This window comes from Rhipicephalus sanguineus, chromosome 1, assembly GCF_013339695.2.
Source record: "Rhipicephalus sanguineus isolate Rsan-2018 chromosome 1, BIME_Rsan_1.4, whole genome shotgun sequence".
Classification (NCBI taxonomy): domain Eukaryota; kingdom Metazoa; phylum Arthropoda; class Arachnida; order Ixodida; family Ixodidae; genus Rhipicephalus; species Rhipicephalus sanguineus.
In genome coordinates, this window is record NC_051176.1 from 260163659 (window position 1) to 260180209 (window position 16551).

General features: G+C 45.1%; 1 protein-coding gene across 1 annotated transcript; it reads left to right on the forward strand.

Annotated features, from left to right (window-relative positions):
• The first annotated feature begins 1288 nt into the window (after nt 1–1288).
• LOC119382566 (hemicentin-1) lies at nt 1289–16551 on the forward strand. Its single transcript, XM_037650323.2, has 9 exons — nt 1289–1295; nt 2977–3327; nt 3913–4035; nt 8185–8370; nt 9640–9924; nt 11433–11735; nt 15207–15500; nt 15846–15974; nt 16398–16551. Exons 1-9 carry the CDS (start codon nt 1289–1291, stop codon nt 16475–16477), a joined length of 1758 nt encoding a protein of 585 aa, XP_037506251.1. The 3' UTR covers nt 16478–16551.

A 16551-nucleotide genomic window follows, 5' to 3' on the forward strand; every position in this document is an offset into this window, starting at 1 on the left:
CATCTTCGCCCGGGTTCTCGATAAACTGAGAGCGTTTATATATGTATACTACTTTAGTATCCACCGTCCCAAGACTGCCGTCATGGTTGCAAAATAGCGATGCAGTGGAAGTTTGTAGGTACGTCTTTATGTCACTAATGCCGCGTACCTCATGCAGTCAGCAAATTTGTGAGTCAGTGCAGTTCGTATAGTTTATGTGCTTTCGTGGTGCTAAAATGATATATGCGCATAAAGTTTGACAGTCATCGTAAGGTAGTTTCCGCCGCAATTTTTTTCCGCCTGCCACCTGTCACGCAAGCACAACTTTCTTTGCTTTGCAGCGAAAGCATGGCGCGCTATTTCATAGATAACTCAAAGGTATGCTATGGCAAAGTGTTGTTTATCCAGTTTTAAATGCGAAGCATTTCTTAGCGAACCAAAAACACTTTGAGCGTCTCTCTACGTATCTATCGAGTCGCCTACGTCTGGGCGCCCTCGTGGTTGCCTCCTTAACTTGGTACTGACCAAAATTGGCATAGGCTATGAGGGTATGACGAACATGACTGTCTGGTCATGACATGAATAACGCTAAAATCCTGACCAATCCTGCTACACGTCATGAAATCCGCTCTTCCAGTCACGTGTGGCACATACCCGTATACCACGGGCCGCGGTGTGCGGGTATGCGCCACAGGTGATCCACAGTTTATATCTACCCAGGAACGGCGAGAAGAGACATTGCTAATCTAAACTGGGGAGCGTCAAGAAAATGCGGCATCAGGCGCGTTGACCCGGCGAAGGAAAAGAATAAAAATCAGGATCCCAGCAGGAATCGAGCCCATGCCTTCTGCGTGGCAATCAAGTATTCTACTACAGAGCCACGCCAAGTATTGAAACTGCTTTGGAAAAAGACCCTATGCGCGAGAAGCATGTTGGTGCAACTTCAAGGGCGTTTGCAGTGCGGGCTATTTAACTATAACAAGGTAATAAGCATTACTTATGTACTCCTGATACAGACGCCATGTCGGCCAAACGTCAAATTTAGTTCCAGTGCTGGCTCCGCCTTCATAACAGTCCAATGAACATTATATATGTACTCCTATGACTCAGCAAGCTATAGTCAAGCGCAGCTCGACCCCGGAGCATTACACTAACAATTGCTACTTATCATATTCACAGCACCGCACGCGAAATGTGAATCGCACCGTAGCGTGCGCTTCGTTTCAATAAGACTGACATCTGTGCTCTAACATCGGTGCTGAGGTTACGTCAGACCATAAGTTACCGTTTAAACGTCAGCGTAGTCGACATGCCTCGTAAGCACGCGATGTGCACACAACTACTCCATTCATGCACACGTCGATCCACCTCGTAAAGCCTGACTCAGAGCAAAAAAAAAGAAAGAATAGCAGCATAGACAGTTACTCGTTGACTGCTTCGCATGAAACCGATTCTTACAATGCGTGAGATCCGCCGATTTTTTTTTATGTTAACACGTGAGAGGCGGCTTGAATACATGTTTTCTTATTTATGGGTATTGTGCGCTCGTTTACGCCCTAGTGCACTAAACAAACAAGGTAAGCAAAAAGAGAAGAAAAAAAAAGCGTAGTAATAAACAAAATTGGTAAGAGAGCGTGGGCACGAAGTTATTACACAAATGCTGTTTAGCTTCCATAACTCGGGCAAGTATGATTATCGAACATTATACAGAATAACTGTTGTTAGTTTATACAGTGAGCCAGTTCATGGAAAGAGAGCGCAAGCATGCCATGAAAATTAGAATTTTAGTTTCTCACAAAATGAAATTTTATCGCTGCTAGTGGCGATGTTATCAGGGAAGAAATTCAAAAGACTTCAGCTCTTGCAAAGCGGCCAATATCCTGCGCCACATGGCACATTAAGCTCATTAAGTGGGAGTGCTAGTTAGACGGCCGTTATAGCTCGTTAAGTTCGTAGCTAGACCAAGCCATGAAAGCATTAGCATCAGCAGATTATGAGAAATGCGATCAAAGAAACTAGAAATATCTAATAAGGTTGTGTCAATTTTCCACCTGCTCCGAGAATTCGTAGGAAATTACGCTAGCTATAGGGTTCGCCCGAACTGAGCTTGCTACGTCGTGCGTCTACGGCAAAAAAAAAAAATTCTTATGGTTGAGGTTTGTAATTAAGTTCGATGCTACGATATGTGCGAACTATTTGAATGGGACACTCGTGAAAGCTGTCGAATGGCACGGTAAGAGAGGTCAAAGTGAACACTTTTCTTTTTCGTCCATCGTGAATGGAGAACTTTGGAGTAGTTGAATTGCACCACAGTGGTTATCTGGTGTCAATATTAAATATAAATGGTCATTTAGCGTCCTTGTGAAGATTAAATGGCCGTCTGGGCTTATTAATTCGATTTAATTTGACTTTATCTCCTTGGAATATTGATCATAATTCATTCAAGTTAGCAATTTTGATGGGAGATATTTGACAGAAATTTATCTACAGTTCTCAAATGGTCTTAGCACTGATACTAATAGATACTGAGAGCTTTTAATTCATAAATGCTAAATTTGCTTATACGTAAGCAGCGATACTTTTTCTTCGCAAGGGAGCTCCTCTTCAGTGGGAGAATGATGAAAATGTCGAGATAATTGTGATCGCTGATTGTGGTCAATGCCATTGTATGTGTCGCATCATCAGGAGAGAAGGTCAGAATGAGATAAAGGGTGGTGTCCCTTGCAAGTTGGCAATGGTGTCACTTGATGCAGTCAGTGGTAGCAAAATTCAAGAAACTTCTCATAGTCAGACGACGGCACGCTGTGGGAAAGCTAGTTAGACAGCTTGTTTGCGATTTACACTGCTTGAGTAATGACACGTCTCGGCATTATGTCGACGTTCACGCTGTCACTGCCTCCTCAGTGTCATCACAATGAGAATGAAACGTAAAAGAAATGCAAAATATCTCCATCTGTATACACTGCTTCAGCTGTGTCTTTTCTTTATTTTGCTTAGGTGCAACTTACGAGATTACAGTCATCAAAAACCAGACGGGCAAACTCTACTGCAACGTCACACTGCCGACAGGTGGCGGTGTGGGCGACGAGAACCCAACGCAGATACGGTGGTACAAGGGCGCTGAGCTCATCTACATGCTCACATCGGAGGGCCGTAATGTGCCGATCAGACAGATGACGCACCGGCCGAGTGCCTCCTGGCGGGACAGACTGCAAGTGCGAACCACGAGGCTGCCCATTTGGCTCAGCATCGATCCGGTAATGCTGCACGATCAGGGTTACTACCAGTGCCGCGTCTACTACGGCAACGACGTCAAGAGGAACGTCAGTCACTTCCTGCGTGTCATAGGTTTGTAACAACTATGGTCTGCACTGTGCATGTTCCGAGAATGGCATGCCATTATAAAAGAAGCTGCGAATGTAGCGTGGCATGGAGGAGCAGACGTGGGGAGAGAAAGGTTTATTCAAGGCTGGAATAGCATGAACATTTATTAAGTGGTCCCTCAGGCACCTTTCGGGCAGGGCCTTAACCTCTTTTCCTCAGAGGATTGCTATTTACCCTCGGCACTGCTAGCACGCGCCATTTCCAGAAAATAGCGAGCCGTATAGGCATTTGCAGCGCAACCGTTACCCTGCCATCCAAGTGTCGCCATGCTTGCTTGCTTGCTTGTTCCTTATGTTGGCTCTTACCGCCATGCGGTAATTATTCCGCTCAACTTCCTTCTCGTCGGAGCTTATTGAACGTAGTGTAATTTTGGTTATTATTTGGAAATAATTAGATCAGTAATAGCACCTTGTTTTCGTCATGCGAAAAAAAAGGTGAAGTTGTTTGTTAGGTAATCATAGTTTTGGTTACTTACTGAAGTAGCCTTTATTACTCACTAAAGGTCGCCTGTATAGGTAAACACTAAGCATCCATTTTCTTTCGTTTCAGAACCCCCCGAGAATGTGGTGATTATATTTGGTACCAGGCCCCGCGAAATTCGCCTGTCTCCAAACCAAAAAGTGAGGCAGAACGAAGGTGAAGATTTGTATCTCGAGTGCCACGTCATCGGAGGTGGGTTCATCATTTTGGAGCTTGTACTTTCCGCTCTGCCCTTGTGTCCCGAATGAGCGTAACCAGCCATTCTACATAAAGTTAGAGATTACGCTTGTGGATACAATGCATGTGTTTGTATGTTTTATAATACTGTGCGAAAGCGTAATGAGGGAAGGAAAAATCAGGAACGTTACTGCATGTTTTGTTCTTCAGCGGTATATCACACAAAAATCGGTTTGTTCAAACTTGGACGACTGCGGAACACCTGCTTGTGCAATGTCGTATTCGGAAAGCTCACCACTGGACAACATGCCTTTTTGTTGCGCAACATAGGTTGCACAAAAGAGCCGCTTGGCGCCTACTTGTACGAATGCCCTGCATTTATAAAAAACCATTGTATGATCTAAAGCAAATCACTTTGTTCAACATGGCCCGTTATATCAGTTTGGCTTGAAAGTATACTGTAGACGACCTTGATGGCCACAAATGTATGCAGCCGCAAATCTTTCCTTTTTTCTTTTTAATCGTGTAGAAAAGCACTAAATCGTCACCATGACAGCAAGGCTGCTTTAATGTTTTTAAGAGTGCCTTCGAGTAATAAAAAGAAATGTGTTTGATGAAGACGTGATAAGTTCGCCGGGCTGCGGGCATTTCACTTCCACACATGGTAAATGGCGCAACTCCAGCCGCTTTGATTTCAGGCACTAAAGCCCTTAGTTTGTTGAGCGTGTAGTTCGATTTGTGGCGAAGCGTGCTGCAAGAAAGTAGCGGCCTGCAAGACAAGGAATGACATGAAAATGTCATTATTTGTCTTGCAGGCCGCTGCTTTCTTTTGCAGCGGAGCTGTTAAAGCCGAGCTTGAACCTTAATAATAATAATAATATCTGGGGTTTAACGTCCCAAAACCACGATATGATTATGAGAGACGCCGTAGTGGAGGGCTCCGGAAATTTCGACCACCTGGGGTTCTTTAACGTGCACCTAAAGCTAGGTACACGGGCCTCAAACATTTTCGCCTCCATCGGAAATGCAGCCGCCGCGGCCGGAGCTTCAACCTTCCTTCTCCGTGTTCGCAGCATAGCGAAGCGGGTATGTGCCACAGAAATTGGGCAAGCTCCACAACTCGTTTATAGTATAGTGCAGCAAATGGGTGGGAAACGGAGGTGAAGCTGAGGAGGAGGGCAAGTGGGAGGGGAGAGGGTAAATCATATCATAGTCACGTATAGGATAGCATAGTAAGGGGGTGAGAAAGGAAACTGAGGGGGAGTAGGAGTGATGTGAGGGTGAGGAGGGAAACTAGGGCAGGGAAAGGAGGGAGAGGGTGAAGCATAGTTTAGCCATGCATAGTATAGTATAGTATATCAAGGGGGGAAAAAAGGGAAGTGAGGGGGATGAGGGAAAGGAGGAGGAGAGAGGGTAAAGCATAGAACAGCCAAGTATAGTATAGTATAGCAAAGGGTGGGAAAGGAAAGTGAGAGTGAGGAGGAATGATGTGAAGGTGAAGAGGAGGGAGGGTATAACATGGTATATCGGAGGCGAGTGGTGGAGGAGTGGAGGAGTTGGAGTTTGGAGACATGCAGGTGGTCAAGCGGAGATGAGAAGCAGTGGCGCAGGTGGTAAGGCGGACTCAGGCGGAGTCAGACGTGGGAGAAGGCAATGTACAGCCGAGCCGAGAAGGTGGCGTGACGTTAGTGATGACGTCCTAGCTTTGCATTACTTTGCACTCTATTGCTAAGGCTTCCCCTCAGCTCCGCTGTCCCTTGGTGTTTACGACGTTAAGTCACTTGAAGCCAAGCATAATTTTTGTTCTTGCCTGTTTTTCAGCAGATTCATTTCTTATTGTCAATAATTTGTGTCACTTGGGGTGCCTTCCCATTTAGAAGTGGTCTGATGAAGAAGACAACACGACGGAGAAGCAGCCAAACAAGCAAGCAAGCCACAGTGTTGGCAGTAGCCACGCGACCCGAACTTCCGCTTGCCGGCCGCCGTTTCTTGACGCTCGCCCTCGGACGTTTACACGTGAATAAATCACGTGACAGTGAATGTATAATAACCGGAAGAATGTGAATCTAACATCCTCGCTCGTACCCCGGCTAGCTTTATTTACCTATAGCATATTTCCTGGCGCTTGTTCACAGGCGCAAGGAAGTTGTGCCTGAAATTCGGGTTTCTGTGGGTGATTATTTGCGTATTGTTTTAGGACCAAGGACTTTCGGCATGATAGACGGTGTCGTCAGCCATCAAGAAGACTCCAGCGCAAGCGATATAACAGCTGTGTTCGGTAATTCAACTTGGTAGCACTTGCACCAGCCTCGAATCTCTGAGAGGTTTCTCTTGCAGCGACTGATCGCATATCATAATAACAGAGAATAAGACGACGCGTTTGTTGCGTGCAAAGAGTTCGAATGATTGGGTTCTGCGCTTGAATCTGTCACAAGTGAACACGGCGATCCGAAACATATTCTGAGACTTCGAGCTATCACTTTGGTCGATCGGTTTTCGCTATGCTGAGATGACAGCAACAGGAAACAAGTCGTTCATGGCGTGATGAACGGAAGTACAACATAAGTGACGCTGACCTGCTGCACCATTTGTTCCTTGCGATACGACATAAAAGCGAATGTTCAGAAAGGTTTTTTTTTCTCGAAAACAACTAAAAGCAATACATTACTTTTTTTAGATTTAGGTGCATGTTAAAGAACCCCAGGTGGCTGAAATTTATTTCCGGAGTTTTCCACTACAGCGTGCCTCATAATCACAGCGGGGTTTCGGCGCGTAAAACCTTACAATTATTATTATTATTATTATTATTATTATTATTATTATTATTATTATTATTATTATTATTATTATTATTATTATTATTATTATTATTATTATTAAAAATGCAGATATATTTCTCTACAGAACGCTGGAGGTTTTGAGCGCGTCTCCTTGCTAAGGGCCGGTAGAGCAAATTTCTCAGCCTAGAAACAGCCCAGTTATCGAGTAAAACGTAGTGCGATAAAACCACGGAAATTATCTAAAAAGAGAGCGCAAGTATGAAAGCTAATATGTACCGATTTTTATTATCCTCACTTTAACTTGTTTGCAGCAATAAATTTCTGAAACACAGGTATTTTGTGCGATTTGCCATGTTTGTGAATTTTTTCTTCAAAAGTGCTTCGACAAGCAAGGAATATAATAAACTCATAAGATTGTCTTTCACTTGTTCTTTGAGAGGAACAAATATTGTGACCGAGAAGTGCACCGTTTTTTCCCTATAGTTGCGCTCAAAATTCAGAAATCGCGAAAATGGCGGAAAAGTGTTATTTGCGGCCAAAATTTATACATTCTTTTTCGGGCGAACAAAATTATTTTTTCGGAAAACTAACTTCGAAAGCATTGTTCTGGGTCTAATGCCTAGACCTACAGTAAATTTCATCAAAGTCTGGAATGGTGACCGGGACATCGTGTTCCATCTTATCTGGACACACCCAGTTGTTGCTGACTGATTTTCTGCGACAGCTTTAAAATACCTTGGCTTCTTGACACAACGCCGCTAAGCATGCCGCAGTTGGATCCACACGGCAGGGAGTTTTTTTTTCTTTTTTTTTCCTTTTTGCGATCCTCGCAATACCGTGCTTGCTGTGTATTTCCATTTGTCTTACGTCGAGGGCAATCTACTGGCGATGGGTTCATCTGTTTGTCATATTAAACAAAGTTGCAAAAAAACTAAAGCTCGACGTACTGCTAATCACTTTCAGATTAATGATGTTACAAATAAGCTATTTTTTCCCGATGGCGTGAAATAATGTACTTTATCATAGGATACGGCTTCAGCCTAACATTTGCGTATCTGACTGCTTTATATGCTGCAAATAATTATTGTCTAACCTCTTATATATTGTGATTTTAAGAACAATGCATCTAGCCCACTTCACGCCATTATTTCTTAGAATTTTGTCCATATGTGCGTTCGCTGTTAAAGTTTAATTTATTATCTTCATTGCTCTTTCTTGTTCACCTTTACACACTGTTTTAAAGCCCAATTTTTGCAATTTAAACTTTCTTTGACGAGATGTGGATGTTTCTTCTAATATAAAATGCTCCTTAAATTCACGTTTTTCTAGTTCCTTAACCTTGGGTTTTATAACATAGAAGACCAATGGGGGACGGTGAACGCAGGTAAGCCAGAGCCTCGTATCCGGTGGCTCGAAAGCGACCGAAAGGACAGCGTGGCACATGGAAGCGAGAGGGTGCTGAAGGTGCCTCGAGTTCCACGACGCTTGGACAACACCAGCTACACCTGTGAGGCCTCTAACAACAACATTACCGAGCCCCTTCGCACCTCGGTGACCGTTCTGTTGAACCGTAAGTCCGATGCTGCTGCTCCTCCCGCACAACGCGTAGCCATTCGACTGTTTGATTGCGCAACAACACAAGCCGATTGCAGACTGCGTACCGGCCGGTTATGGAGACGGCGCAGTGTGTACAGGGCCCATCCTTGAGGCTGTGTATGCAAAGGTGGCGACTTCTTGGTGCTCTGGCGCACTACTGCACGATATGAGTCCTCGGAAGTGTTTCAGATAAACACTAAAGGTAAACACTCAGACAGTTTTGACTGACATGGTATTTGTTGAAAACTATTTCGCGAAAAACACTCGAATCTCAAAGTTCAATTTCATTTAGCTAATTTAGAGCCAAAACTGCAGTGGTGGTGCGTCAATGCGACGTCACATATTTCGATTTTTCTCATCGAAGATTTAGCGCACGAAAACACGAGGACGCAGGAAGGGCAGGAGGACACAGCGCTACTAACAGGTGAGGTTTATTTCGCATGGAAACATAATATACCCAAGTACAAACGGAAAGAGTGACACCCACGCACCACATCGCGTCACAGCAACCGCGCCACCACTACCGCGACAAGAACTTTATCTCTTTTTCGGATAACGATACAGAAGGGCTGCTAACACAATCTTCGCTCTTGTTAATTGCGAGCGCCTCTACAATTTCCCTAGTCATCTGACCTGACCTCGTGTTTTCGTGCGCTAAATCTTCGATATGCTGTACCAACTAGCCCACCAGTCGGTTTTACGATTTTTCTTCTTTCTTTGTCTGTGTTTGCGTCTCGGTGGTGGGGGTACTGCTCCTAAATGTTGTCAATAAAGGCTTCAGTAACTTATCAGGTCAAATCATCTTCACTATTATACTAAAATGTAGTACATTCTTAATCAGAATGGCTATGACGCAACGCAAGGCGAAGATCTCAGGACAGGACATCGCGCGTTGCAAGTCGCAGAGGCAATATATGCAATTAATAAAGAAGGCTCCGCAGAAGAAGGAGCAGATTAAAAGTCGGGGCCAATTACCGAAGAAACGTAACTTATGAAAACATGTGCCTTCTTAACTAATTACATCTACTGCATTTTTTTTTTTTTTTTTTTGCGGCGCTCCTGGTTTACCAAGGCTCTTGTCCTGGGAAGAGCGTACTTGGGGGGTACTGAAGAAAGCCCATTTCTGTATAGCTTTCTTATTTTAGGTGCCTCAGATTGCCGTGTTCTAGTGGGGCCTTACTTTGCATCAGGACTGTCGGGCATCCTCATACGTATGGCACGTTTCCTGTTCTTGTTCCAACAGTGAAGCCCGTGAACGTGAGCATCCGCAACAAAGACACACCGCTTAAGGCCGGCGTCCTGGCTCACGTGGAATGCGAGTCCTACGGCTCTCGACCGGCGCCTCAGTTCTCCTGGTGGCTGGACGGCAAAGAGCTCGTAAACAACTCGCGAAGCGTCGAGAATGACCTATCTGTGCTATACTTCGAGCCAACCATACAGAACAACGGCCAAAAGCTCACGTGCATATCTAGGAACCCCCTCATAAGGGACAGTGACTGCGTGGACATTTGGACGCTGGATGTTCATTGTAAGTTTGACTGCTTTCTCGCTTTGCTTCACACATAACTCACTAATTGGCACTTTTAACGCGCATTTGACGAAGTAACATTACTCCGATTGATCTTAGGTTACTTTCTGCTGTTGCTACTAATTGTCTGCTCTGAGACCCCCCCCCCCCTTTTTTTTATTTTAAGAAAGCTGTGGCGTTTCAAAAGCGTGCTTTCAGTTTGTATTTCTGCAGCGTTAAAGAAAAGGCTTACAAGCATTACATGCATTAAAATATCTTTACTACCTTGAAAACAGGGGCGTAGCCAGAAATTTTTTTCGGGGGGGGGGGGGGGGGTTCAGCCATACTTTATGTATGTTCGTGCGTGCGTTTGTATGTGCGCGTGTATATACACGCAAGCAAAACTGAAAAATTTCGGAAAGGTTTGAACCCCCCAACCCCCCCCCCCTGGCTACGCCCCTGCTTGAAAAGTACACGAACATGAAGCTTTCACCTATTACACAAAACCCACCATATCGCTGGCCCTCTGGATGTGCCTGCTTCTGTTGAGCGACAGGCCGCCGGTTCGAGGTCTTGTCGCGTGGGGGAAAAGTGCACTGTGTGACACAATGATAAATTGGCCGTGCACTTATGTGCAGATACACTCTGAAAAATCACAGGTACGCTTAAGAAACACGGATCCTTCGTATTCAACAAGGAAACTTTGGGATGAGAAGACAACATCCACTAGCATTATCGTACCGAATGCGCCTTCGGCGGCTTCAAGCAACGCACAAGCGATGTCAAACCATATCCACTTTACAACAATAACTCTAGCCTGAATGCCAGCATAAGCATATTCATTCTGAAATTTGTAGGACAAATTTATTTATTTGATGATTCCTCACGACACCTATATATACATATATAAATATATATATGTATATATATATATATATATATATATATATATATATATATATATATATATATATATATATATATATATATATATTATATATATATATATATATATATATATATATATATATATATATATATATATATGTGTGTGTGTGTGAGAGAGAGAACTTATTTCGCTCGTTTTGCTCGCCAACTAAAAGTAAAAAATTAACTGACCCACAACAACTTAAAGTCTGCTATACGTCAACAAGTGCAAGTGAATAATTTCAATATTAGGTTCGGAGCACCGGACGATTACACCTCAATATTATACCCATAGGATATTTTTCTTGTGGTCGCGCCATATTTCTGTAGATGACATTGTTCTCGCCCCTTAGAAGTAGATGCTGAGCGACGTTCATTCAGGCATGTTCGAATGTTGAAAAGTGATGGAGCTGAACACCACAGCGTGCTCTTTTTTTATTATTTTCTGGGGTTTAGCAATACCGTTCCATCAAGCCCGATCCTCCCTTCTTGTGATCTAAATGAGATTAGTTCACTCCAGCGAACACACCTTCTCACTAAATACCGTCACTGTTTTGTTTGAGTATTCAGTTATCATTAATCTGCTTTCTTTTTTCCTGCAGTTAAGCCACAGATAACGCTGCTATTCAAGGGCGTGCGAGTGCAGTTCGTGAACGTCACGAGAGGAGCGACGGTTTCCTTAGAGTGTCGGACATCTGGAAACCCTCACACCGGAAATATCACATGGCTTCTCAACAAACAACGGCTGCCGCGAAAGACATCGCCAAAGAAGGGTGTTTTCTTCCGGGACACCACAATAGTGGACATCGTGAACGCCAACCGTAACCACAGCGGCAGCTACTCCTGCTCCGGCTCTAACGCTGTTGGCAGCACGACCAGCAACGAGGTCTACATTCGGGTACTGTGTACGTAGCTTTCTGCATTTAGCTTCACGCATCCCTGCGTCTATTGCAAGCACATTGTCAAGTTCAAAAGAATTACGAATCACAGGTTTAACCTGTGTTAATGAAAAATCTATTCTTACGATAGACTTACTCGTGAAATCAAATTGTTTGTTTGTCTGTCTGTCTGTCTGTCTGTCTGTCTGTCTGTCTGTCTGTCTGTCTGTCTGTCTGTCTGTTTGTTTGTTTGTTTGTTCGTTCGTTCGTTCGTTCGTTCGTTCGTTCGTTCGTTCGTTTGTTTGTTTGTTTCCTCAAAATTATGGCGCTTACCCACTCTGGGGAATTGGCCAAGACTGCGCATCGTAACATCTTTCTGATAACTTCAAGAATGCGTATTAATAATAATAATAATACAGTAAAACCTCGGTGATACGAATCTCGCGGGGTTACCAAAAATATTCGTATCATCCGAAATTCGTATCACCAGAAAATGTGGAAAATTAGTATGCGACAAAAGAAAGTTGGCATACATTTTGATTCAGTGTTTCTCAGGGCCGCAGCGACGTCATGAACAGCTCTGAATGATTGCCAGTAAAGATTTTAGACGTCAAAGATCATTCTTGTACTTGTAAATATACGGTGCATGCGCGCGTGTGTAATTAATGGACCAGATGTGTTGTGCCCCGTGACCGCTAGTAGCCCCTTCCTAATCTTACTGCGCTTTTCTGCATGACACCAGAATATTGCGGCGAAAGTGACTTAAAAAGAGCTTTGCACACAATAGATTAAAAAGGCCAAGCACCTTCGCCAAGCACCTTCGCCAAGGCCGGCCGCTTCGTCTCTTGGGGTCTTCGTCCACCTTTCATGGGACTTCATGACGGACCCGCAGCCCAAGTTTCAGTCTTGTTTCATAGAACGTCTGATTGCGGGGACGGCTTGCATCAACGAGCACAGGAGCACGCGTCAACGTGTCGAAAAAAAAAAAAAGTGCGACGTCAACGTCATTTGTAATCTAAACACGAAGGCGCCTAAAAGCTCCACTATTTTGGAGGCAACGACGCAGCGTTGATGGTCGCGCAGCCCGCATACCCGCGCCCGCGCGTGACTGCCGCGTCTTCCGCGACAGCGCGGGCAGCACCTGTTCGTAACTGTGCGCTAGCGTACGTTCGTATCAAACGTCGCGGGGTGCAAATCGGTTCGCAACAACCGTACTCCAATACATTGAAGGCTAATGGGCCTTGGATGGGACCGCAGAAAAATTCGTATCACCCCGAAATTCGCACGAGCCGTGATCGTATCACCGAGGTTTTACTGTAAAACTAAATTAAAGAAAAAGATTCCAACCAACCTTCGTCTTTTCCTAATGGGTCAGGGGTAATGGGCCAAGGCAAATTCAGCCTTGTCGCTTTTACTATTTTGCAATCAACACATGGAATCTCATACATCTCAGTATACTATGAAGAGATCCAAAAACATTGAAGGTATGTAAAGCTACAAATACCAGCTAAGGAAAGCGCTTGGCTGTAGTTTCTGTGTATAGCGTTGCAACTGCAATACAATAGAGAGTTTGAGAGTCGGGGCCCCAAGGAGCTTGGGGACCCAAGAAGTTTGCGAGCCGCCAGGGCGCATGCGCAATACCCAAGTCACTCTTGCGCTTTTGCGCTCGCGTTGACCCAAGACCCAAAAATCGAAAACTAGCGTGGGTCCCCAAAACGTCTTGGGTCGCCAGGGAGACGAAGCATACGCAGCGCGGGCCACGAAGCAGTATAGTATGGCCTGCGTCTCGAATAATTTTAATTTCACCACGTGTGGCGCTCCGAACGTTTGACCCAAAACAGCCTGCGTTTGACTCAATTCTCCAGCTCTGCTGATCCCCCGAATGCGAGAGCAGCCTGCCCAACGCAGCTTGGGGACCCAGTGTCTTGGGTCCCCAATTCTCAAACTCTCTAATATGCACGATGGAAAGTGGGTCTAGTTGGTCTAGATTCATTCTATTGCGTAACAAAGCGCAAGAAAACATGTACACAATGAAAATTAGACAATAACATGGTGTCCCTCTTTCTTTGCGCTGTTTCACATGATATAATCAATATATAAATTTTAATCCACGTTTCACTGGAGATTAATCACGCAGTTTGTACATGTGAGCTTGTCGTTTCTCTTATTAATATTTCTATTTTGTTGCGTGCATTAAAGGCGGCAAGGGGAGGTTCAGTTGTCGCCGTCAAAACACAAAGCTTGTCTCCCCCCTCCCCCCTCACAATATTGCATCCTTGTGCGGGACCCTGCGCATGCATGCAGATATTCCTGGAGTAACTCTGATGAAATCGTGTACTCTGCGACATATTCGGTTTCTTCCGCTTTGAATATTATGCTAATTAGCGTTTATTCTCTTTATCCGCCGTATCTCTAACTATTCTAAAAGAGGCCTCATTTAAAAAAGCGCTTTAAAAGTGAAATGTACATTTCAACAGGCCATCAGTGCACTTAGCCTGGTTGCTGTTGCGTAGGATGTGCTAAGGCGGTTGGGAATTTAGGCTTGCTGGTTGATGATCACCGTGTTGTGTTGCGAAGGGAAAACGACGACAATACGAAGCACAGGGCACACAAAGCGCCAAATGTGTGTTGCCCTTGCTTTTTGTGAGTGTTGTTCTTTTTTTTTAACACGAAAGTGTTTTATGCCGGGGTCCACCAAGACTTCAGTGACGTATTTCCGTCACGGAAATGATGTCGAAAAAAATATACACGATCAGATGGCAAAGAAAAAAAGTCCCGACAACGGGCATCGAACCCACGACCGCTCGGTCCGCAACAACAGATGCCGGGCACGCTATCCACTGCGCCACTGTCTCAGACTCTAGAGGCTTTACAAACGCGCCTTTTATATCTACCACTCTCCCGGTCGGCGGGGTGGTGTTGCTCTTTGGAAGCGGTAAAGTAAAGTAATTCGTAATTACTGTGGCCACCGCGATAAACAGCTGCAACACGTTACACGTCCGTCCCACGACGCGCTTTGCGTTTCCCTCTGGTCTGGCCGCGGTGTTCATCACATTTTAATATGCCGCGGGATGGCGACCAAGTTCTGCGTCCAATACGCGACGCTCTTCTGGCTATCACACCTCGTTCTCTGATTACGCTTTCACTGTTAACTACTACAGCTACCACAAGGGTTTGTTTAATCATTTAGCATGGACGTTAGTCGTCGGGATGGAGATGTACCGCCAATGATCAAAGTGGGTACTTCCACGTTAAACGGTGCTATAGCTGCCAGACATCAATATACATTTTGCAAATTCTCTTATATCAATGTACAGTAAACATTCAGTTACTTCTGTCAGGGCACGCTTTACTTTCGTGTTAATCCGATTCCTATGACGGAGGGATCAACCATGTTTTTTGTCGTCGCTTCCCTCTCGCCATGCGACACGATGCTGTGTTGACGTGGGATCAAAGAAAGTTCTCTCACCCCTTCTGCGTGACTGGTGGCGCCTGCAGATGAGCCCGAGTGTCTTGGTGCCGTGGACAGCTACGTGACGGCCGTGCTGGACGAAACGGTCCGCATTCCGTGCCGTGTGGCCGCGGACCCTCCCCACGTGTCCTACTCGTGGTCCTTCCGAAGCAGCCTGGACGAGACGGCCACAAGGAACCTGACCACCCCTCGAAATGGCAGCGGTGGCCTGCTCTTCTACCAGCCCAAGGTTGCGGCCGACTTCGGCACCGTCTACTGCTGGGCACAGAACGATATCGGCCCTATGGCCAAGCCTTGCATCTTCCATGTGGTGCTCAAAGGTACAGAGACGCAACTTATGTCTTGCGCCATGCGAAGTATACTGTATAGACGCATTCGGTGTGCATGATAGACGCCCTATACATTGTGCAGCCTTACATCTTGAGGGAACTGTCCTAATGCATCGGAGACGCCATTTGTCAATAAGCTGTTTTCGCTCTCCTGTTCACCGGCCTTCATTCTTGACTTTCTTGACCGATTGAGCCTTGTGGAACACAACAATCCTATTATTCGCATGCCATCGTCTTTCTATCCCCCTCTTTCTCCGCGACCTTCTCAGTGTGCAATTACCTCCACCGACGGACTTTTTCTGCTCTCCTTCCTTTTCTTTCTGTCGACATTCGCAGAATCGGAGGACACTATGACATCATACGTTCTTCTTGCAGTCATCATAACATTTCTGTTCGTGCTTATCCTGGTACCAGTTGTCATCGTCATTGTCGTGCAGACAAGAGAGCGAGATGTAAGAAAAAAAGGTAAGAGCAGAGCAGCGGGCCATTTCATTGCTCTCTTGCTACACCAAGAGTCAATAAATATGCTACACGGCTAACAGTAGCGAGTCCTAACACACCGCAGTAGAGTATGCTCTTAAAATTGCATTGCTATCTGTGCAGAGATGTGTGAGAAAGCTACTTTGATACAGCTTCAACACAGTATACTGTGTCTTTTGTTATTGCACTGGCGATTAGAATTCTCACTTAGGCGCTGGCTGCAGATCTTTCCGTTGCCCGAGACTCATTATTTTTTCTGTTCTGTTCTATATTTCTAACTTGCTTGTTGTGGAGAGGTTGATGTTTATGTCTCCTCGTTAAGTTGAAAGCCGCCTGTAAGCTGGTCGATCACACGTGTCTGCTGTCGTTTTCGTTTCTGTTCATTACAAGAGCTCATATTTATTTCAGGTCAGAATGCAACGCTCCCGGCGGTGACACCGAAGGATCACACTCTGCCAAAGTCCATGTACGGCGATCATAGTGTATGAACTGCTGCGTCCATGTGTGGTGTCTGCGTGGCATTGCGCGTTTCGCTCGTTAGTTGCATTGAGAAGTGTGTCTT